This window comes from Amphiura filiformis, chromosome 20 (assembly GCF_039555335.1).
Source record: "Amphiura filiformis chromosome 20, Afil_fr2py, whole genome shotgun sequence".
Lineage (NCBI taxonomy): Eukaryota > Metazoa > Echinodermata > Ophiuroidea > Amphilepidida > Amphiuridae > Amphiura > Amphiura filiformis.
The window spans coordinates 60,470,322-60,478,135 of record NC_092647.1 but is presented as its reverse complement, the minus strand read 5'-3'; the positions used below and the strand labels follow the sequence as shown (position 1 = coordinate 60,478,135).

The following is a 7,814-nucleotide window of genomic DNA, read 5'->3' as shown; positions in this document are numbered from 1 at the left end:
GTTATGAGTCTTATTTTTTCAGCCTTATATAAACCGAACAAACTTTTCACTGCCTTTAGCGATAGGTTGGGTAACTGTATGACACATATTTTACCAAAAGAAAGTAGCTTCCTCTTATTGTCTCTACAAGTTGCATTCTTTTACCATTTGACCAAATGGCAAAGAGAAGTAACAGGATAAATAGTAAATATAAGAAGGATCCTTTTACCCCATTTAAAGCGATGAGAAAAAACAAACCATGTTCTACGAGAGGACAGACCTTTTAACTAGGGTCGGACAGTCAGACGCTTTTTTTGTTTTCCTGGAGGCTAAAATTACCCTAAAATTTCAACAAAATCTGAAGATTTATTACAAAAATTTTTTTCTAAAAATGTTCAGCCCAAATCAAGAAATGTTGGCCTCAAAGGGCTGATTTGTTCCAAAACCCAAAATCTGGGTCAGTCAGACCCAAAGAACAGGTTTTGCTTCTTTGCTTTAGGCCCAAACTCTTAGGCTTATAAAGTGATTACTGACAAATTTGCGTATATGGGTGGAAGAACATTTAGGGCATATACATGTACTGAACACACATTTTTGACATGGTATGAACCAAAATAAAAATTGGTTAACAACAAACAAACATTAAGATGCTGAAATAAACTGGGCACAGAAAGTATCACTAGGTCTACATATTTTTCAAAATGTTTTGAAAGAAATCCACATTTAATAATAAGATTATTTAAAAAGTTCTCTGATGGATAAATTAATTCTGCACATGTTGATGCCTGACTTAATATGACCAAATTCATAACCATTTGAAGTGATATTTTAAATTGTGAAAATATTTCCAGTGAATTTTCCTTTGAATATATTGATAATGATCACAGAGCAATGATCCTTACACAGTCACTCTGCAATGAGTCAGTTTCAAAGGGATCAGAGCAAAGTAGGTAAATCTGTATTTAGTCAGGATTATTCAATTCATTCAGTATTAAATACTGGTCTCCTTAGAAACAAAATAGGGCATTTGGATAGGGCAATAGTCACTTCTGAAATATTACATTTATCCATGAAAAGTATCAAAATTGTGTTCATATCAATTCAATTCATATCGAATTAAGAGAAATAGTAAATGCACAGTGTTGTTGGGCAGGAAATCCCTCCTATGTGTCATTGGCCCCTGAACATGTTTAAAGCAAAATCTCCTATGTAAACCTCTTGGTAGTTCTGCTTTAAAACATGTTTTTTGACTGTTTTTCTTGAATAAACTGTTTCTTTTTGAAATGTAACAATACTTTTTGTGTATAGTTTAGGTCAATTACATCTAATCTGAAATGTTGCCTCATTTTGCCTTGTACAAAGATTCCACATCACATGCAGAGGTTATCACTGGGCTCTTACAGTTCAAATCCATACACTCCCTATGGAAGACATGACCTTGGATCTCCCTAACAGGAGGTGTAGATTTTAAATGGAGATATCCAAGTAACCCCATTTGAAATCTACAGCTCCTGTGTGGGAGATTAGGGTCATGTCTTCCATATGGGCTGCCCAGAAAGTTTTGCACAGCTGAGAATCAAACCCAGGACCTCGCGCACCAGAAGCGAGAATTCTTATCACCAAGCCACGCCCTCCTATATAGGCCTATCTACTAATGGAATTGTTTCATTTTCATACATGTCAAGTTTACACACTTTCTGTATATTACATAATGCCATACCAATAAACCATCTGTTAAATAAAAAATACCCAGAATTCAGTTGCAAGCAAGGCAAGTAATAAATCTGCTTGTATTCGCTGTCGTAGTGCACGTTAGAATATGACTGATGCTAGGTCAACTGGATCACACTTTCTTTGTTACAAACCACTGATCGAAATGATCACAACACAAAGCCTATGGCATATCAAAATTTGGAACAGGTGTATGAGCCCAGGCTTGAACCAGTAACCAATGGTTACTAACGTGCACTACGACAGCGAATAGCTCCCAAGAATCAAATAATACTGAATTATCTCATAATATAGCTATTTATACCCATTCCATAATCACTACACAGACAATATTGTTATACTCACAACACTTCATGATTCATAGAGTTCTATAATACTCAAACAATTACACTGGGTTTTCTTACGGATCAAGCTAAGGTTTCGCTCCTGTTTTGAAAGTTTTGCTTCCATCAGAATGTCACAATTTTTGTGAAAAGTGGTACAGGTTTTTCACTTCTGTGCTGGAGATTGATAACAAATCTTCACATTTCAGTTAAGAACAGTAAACCTACACCAATTCTTGAAAAAGATTACACTTTGTGGTATTATGATATTTTTATAAACCAGTTTTTAAATTGGGCAATTTTGTCCTGAATTTCACACATCCCATGCACAACGAGCCTGTTTACCTCACCAGCATATGCCAGTACCATTTGCACACCTAAAGGGTCAATAATAATAACAAAAGTACAAGCCTCGGCACACTTTACAGGAATTTGCTGACCACTGTGGCCCAAGAAACAAATAGAGGTAAAAGACCTAATACCCATCATGCTAGGATTCGAACCAGCCACTTTGTATCAGGACTTAGCCCCTGCACCTGTGCCCCCTTCAGGTAAGAACTACACAAGGGATAAAAATACCACTTTTGACAAAAAATAACAATGATAATTCAATAAAAATGCACAAAACATTCAAAAGAAGAGCATTGCCTTAGCATCATCCCCAAACAACCCTCATATATGAAAGTACTGGTACATAGGTCACCATATAAACTGACATATCCATATTATCAATTTACAAGCAAAATTTCCAAATGTACAATTATACAAAATTCTCTTTTTCTTCTATACTATTTACAAAAACATTACAATTGCATAAAAGACAAGCAGCTTTGTAAAATAATAGCATGGAATAAAACTGCCACACCAAAATTTGTCAATAAATAATTCACCTGTAATACTATTTTGGGGGGAATAAAATCAAGGTTTACTACAAGGTGTGATTGTTTTAAAGGCTAAATGATGAATAGTAGTAGTGATATATATTTACTTTGCTATTATATTTTAAGGTTTTTGTTATCCCGGTGAGCGAGTTAAAGGTGAAATGACCAGTTACAGGTGAAACTGAAATGTCTAAAATTTATTGAAACAAAGAGTCTCATGAAAGAAACCAAATAGCTGGAATTTCTTAAGCGGAAAAAAAGAAGAAAAAAAAGAAGAAGAGAGCCTGAAATGCTGCAATTGCATTACAACTCACATTCTTGATAATAATGATAATGCCCAGTGCATTTCAGAATTTACCTTTTTATATTAAAGAAAGATTATGGCCCAGCCCTCCAAGTCCATATTCAAAGGCGTCATACTAACATATGATTGCAAACAAACATGCATACACATACTCAATGTTGACTTGGTGGGCTGGGAGTGTGCAGGAAGAAAGGACTTGAGCTCTGAGAAAATAAGTCTACACTTTGCATAATTTTAGTATAGTTAATGACCAAGCATACTACATGTATGCCTTGGAATACTAGGCCAATATAACATGGAGGCATTGAGATTCAAAGACTGCATGGGAGCCTCCCTGAGGATGTTTAACAGAGCTGTTAACGGAGTGATTATTAATGATTTACTAGATCAGAATACTTAATGAAAATTCAGCAACACATATTTTGCGTCAGTGTTTGGTCTCTTATTATACCAAATCTTACAGATAAGGCAACATTACATTTAAATTCAAACTTTTACATTTCAAATTTGTACCAAATTGTTTCCAGTTGTGTATCAGTATAATCTTGTTACAAGAACTTTTCACCTTTTCATTTCCGTTTGAACAACCAAGGAAAAAGGTCATGCAACATAGCCAGACATTTGGTAATGATGACTAATATCAGCCACGAATAATGAATATTCATGAACTGAATAAATTAAAGTAAAATGGGTGATGAAAATGTTGGTATATAGGGAAAGAATTTAGGGTACAAAATTGCAACACATATTTTGCGTCAGTGTTTGGTCTCTTATCATACATACCAAATCTTACAGATAAGGCAACATTGCATTTAAATTCAAACTTTTACATTTTAAGTTGATTTGTATTCTTATTTTCTTTTTATACTTAGTTATATTCTGTATTTGAATTATTTATTTATATATTTCTGTTCTACCCACTTGAATCCTCTGCAAAAGCATCGGTTATTTCTTCGTATTATGCACACCTCCTTAAAAAACATTTATCATCCAGTTTTGGCCTTTGTTAAAAAATGATGAAGGTACCAGGATTTGAATTTCTGCAAGAATTCAATAATTGATCCTCAAAAAGATTTATATGCATCCAACTTAAATGCAAGAATCCAGATTAATTCTCACACCATATGTGACACAATCCGATCCAATCAATCAGACCAAAGTTGGCAATATTTAATGATATTGAGATATAGGCAAAAAACATGAGCATAAAACAATAAAAACATACTAAATGGACATTAATTAAAAATTCATAACTTTGCAATTAACAATCCCAGTGGTGATTTTAACATTAGGCCAAAAAAAAAAGGTTTGTCTCAATGACAATGTGGTTTGAAAATAAATGCGAAATGCAATTTTTTTTTATTGGTATTTTTATGGTATTTTGAGAAAAAAAGTCTGATTTTCACTGAATTTTTCTGGGAAAAACTAACAAATTTTTTTTTTTTGAAATAAAAAAAATTTCTGCATTTCTTTTTTTCAAATTGCACGATTTTACAAATGCGCGCGCAAGCTTTGAGATAAACCATTTTTCTTTAGCCTTAGTAAGCATAGATATTGAACAGGTTTGATAGAAATGGTATAAACTCAATCTTCAAAATTGCTGCTGAATGCAGTCTGATTGGATCAGATCATGTCACTTAGGGAACAACCCAAAAGTTCGACGAAGCCCTATAAAAGAAAGTCCTTTCGTTAGAAGGCTAACCCCCTCCCCTCTAATATAAGTGTTAAATATAGAAAATTCCAACCTGTATTCATTGGGCACAGGGCCGTCGCTATGGTCTTTTTGACCCCCCTCCCGCCCTAACGAAAGGACTTTCATTTATAGGGCTTCATCGAACTTTTTGGTTGTTCCCTTACGACAAAATTCTAACCATAAGTGAATTTACAATAGCATTACACATGATGTTATAATTATCAAGTCCCTGTCCTGTCAGGAATAAGTACATATATTTTCATATAGATTATTGACAAACCTGCACTATACAAGTTATTTTAATATATCAATGATATCTTTCCTTTGTGACTCTATCAAACAAAATGAAGACTATGTCCCAATTAGAAAGAATGAACAGTTTACCAACCAAAGTGGAATTCTGAGTTGGTACTCTCCTTGGGTCTTATCTCTTTGGTTTCATAAGAAAAAAATTCAGGACGCTTAGTTCCCAGAAATTTCCCAACTTTGTCCTCATTTTGCCTGATCCAGTCAAGTTTTTTTTTGTTATTTCAAATTTACAATGAATTACATGATTTTTTCTATTTGATTTTATATCAAGAATTCTTGGTGTGTTATTATTTGATATATATTTTGTGCAATATAAATCCTGTATATGTGATTGTGCAAAATACCATTCCATATACCCTAATACACGTATAATATTCTTCTATCTTTGATAATATAAATAATTATCAAATGGAATGAAAGTTAAAAAGAAAATTAAAAAAAAAAGATAAATATCATTCACAGTAACTGTTGGCAAGAACTATAATAATAGCAATGATAAAAAATAGCTAGGAAATATTTGTTCCAGCCTCTTGCAAAAGAAAAAAAAAATTATCATCATAAAGCAGTTGGTCCGATGAAAACCGTCTGTGGTGCATTTGCGTTTCTTGGGAATTCCTGCTGTATATGATTGTTAGCCGGCTGACTTGGTGAATTCAGTCGCGGCATCGGGGTTGGTCTACCACCCAATTGCTGGTGTAGCTCCAATGCACGATTAGCCATGGCTGCATGTAGGTGCGCTTCTTGCGTCGGTGGCGTCACCGCTTTGTGCGCTGCAGGCTGCTGTACTGGGGAAGACAACACAACTGCACTTGGGATGTCTTCTTCCGATATTTCAACTTCTGGCAAAGGTGGTGGTTCTGTTGTAACTTTTGCCGGTGCAGGTACGGGTTGGGAAGATATTGGTAGTACTGATATTGGGGGCGCTGCTGCACCACTGTTTTTATCCTCAATGTTATCTTCTGCGATCTTCGTCGGGAAAACCTCATTTTCCTCAATGCTCCCATCAACGTTTTCATAACGTGTAGGTGAGCCACCATGGAGATTTTCGTAATGCGTAGGGGAACCGTTCACATTTTTATCAAGTTTTATTGGTGAGCCACCCTGAGGTTTTATTGGCGAGCCACCCTGAGGTTTACTTACTGGATGAGGAACAGTTGGACTGCGAATTGCAACTTCTTCAGACTTGGCTACTTGTGCAATAGGCCTAGTCATGACAGTCTGTTGCGGCGAAGGTGCACGATTTAGTGGTGATGCAGCGCGATTTAGAGGGGAAGAGGATCGATGCAATGGTGATCCCATACGCTGTAATCCATGAGGACTAGCTGCTCTAAATGCAGCAATTTCCGGTTTTTTAATCGGTGGTGGATCAATGGGATGTGACACTGCAATCTGCAAAGAGGCTGGACGTGGAATGTCGCCATTGCTTACTACATCAGCTGTTCTCTCTTCTGATCTTGTAGGTCTTTGGTTGTTTAGATTACTATTGTTATTAACTTGTTCTTCACCAGAGTTGAGAGATCTATTAGAATCATTCAAATCATTTTGTGATCCACCAGGTTTAGGACCAACAACAGGTGCACCAACTTTTGGTGCATCTGGAGGTGATGTTTCAGATAGTTCTGATTGTGAACTTCCTGGTTGAGATAACGGGACACCTGAATCTGCTCCCTGATCTTTTTCTTCTGTGCCTTCTTTGGTCCCTTCTTTGCCTAACGTCTGCTGCTGGATCTCCTTCTGTTTCCTGGTTTCCTCTTTACATTCTTCTTTCACTCTCACTAGAAGACGTCGTACCTCACGGTTGTTGGGGGCTAGTTTGATGGCCTCAAGAAGATCTTGTAGTGCTGGACCAAATTGTCTGTAAAGATAAATGAAACAGAATAAATTTATCACTGGTATAGATTTGAAATGAAGTCGATCATTCAGGTAATTCAGTGCTAGGACAGGGTGTTAAAAATAGGCCCAAAATTGTTAAGTGTAATAAATGAAATAAAAAGTAATCTCATTTGAAGCAGCCCAACATACACTTTGTTTTGTAGGTTAAGGCAACATTTCTTTGATTTTGTCAATGTGCATGCAAAAATAACTTCCAATTTAAGCTAATAAATTCACTAAAGCCCATGCTATTCCTACATAACCCAAAGCGCAGTTTACATTTGTACTGTGCATGACTATAACATGTATGTATCGACCCAATTCAAACATGCCAAGTAAACATACAACTTCCTATTCCTTGTAATACTAGGTCACTACACAGTCTACTCCGCAATATTTATCATAGTTTATGAGAAAGGAGGAGGTAATTAATTAGAGATTAACAACAGAGCATCAGTTGTTTCGAGGGTAACAAACCTAAACATTTTGCTTTTGAACCAAGGAATATCCTGAAGGGCACAGCAAAATGTCCAAATAAAATGTATCATATTTTTTCACAATATGTGAAAAAAATTTTGCTACAAAGTCAATAACCTCATTCATACCATAAAATATTTCTGATTTTTCCTCAAAATTGAATAGTCACTTGGTAGCAATCAATAAACTAGCACTGAATCATGTGATGTCCAAATATGGTAGTTGTGTGCGCGTCAATTGTTTAT

General features: G+C 35.5%; 1 protein-coding gene across 1 annotated transcript in view; it reads right to left on the bottom strand.

Moving 5' to 3' along the window:
- Positions 1–5,160: 5,160 nt before the first annotated feature.
- LOC140142494 (protein TANC1-like) overlaps positions 5,161–7,814 on the bottom strand; it is a 48,656-nt gene continuing 46,002 nt past the window's right edge. The window contains exon 18 of the mRNA XM_072164481.1: positions 5,161–7,075. Within this exon, the coding sequence (XP_072020582.1) occupies positions 5,776–7,075 (1,300 nt within the window). The 3' untranslated portion in view covers positions 5,161–5,775. The remainder of the gene's footprint in view (positions 7,076–7,814) is intronic.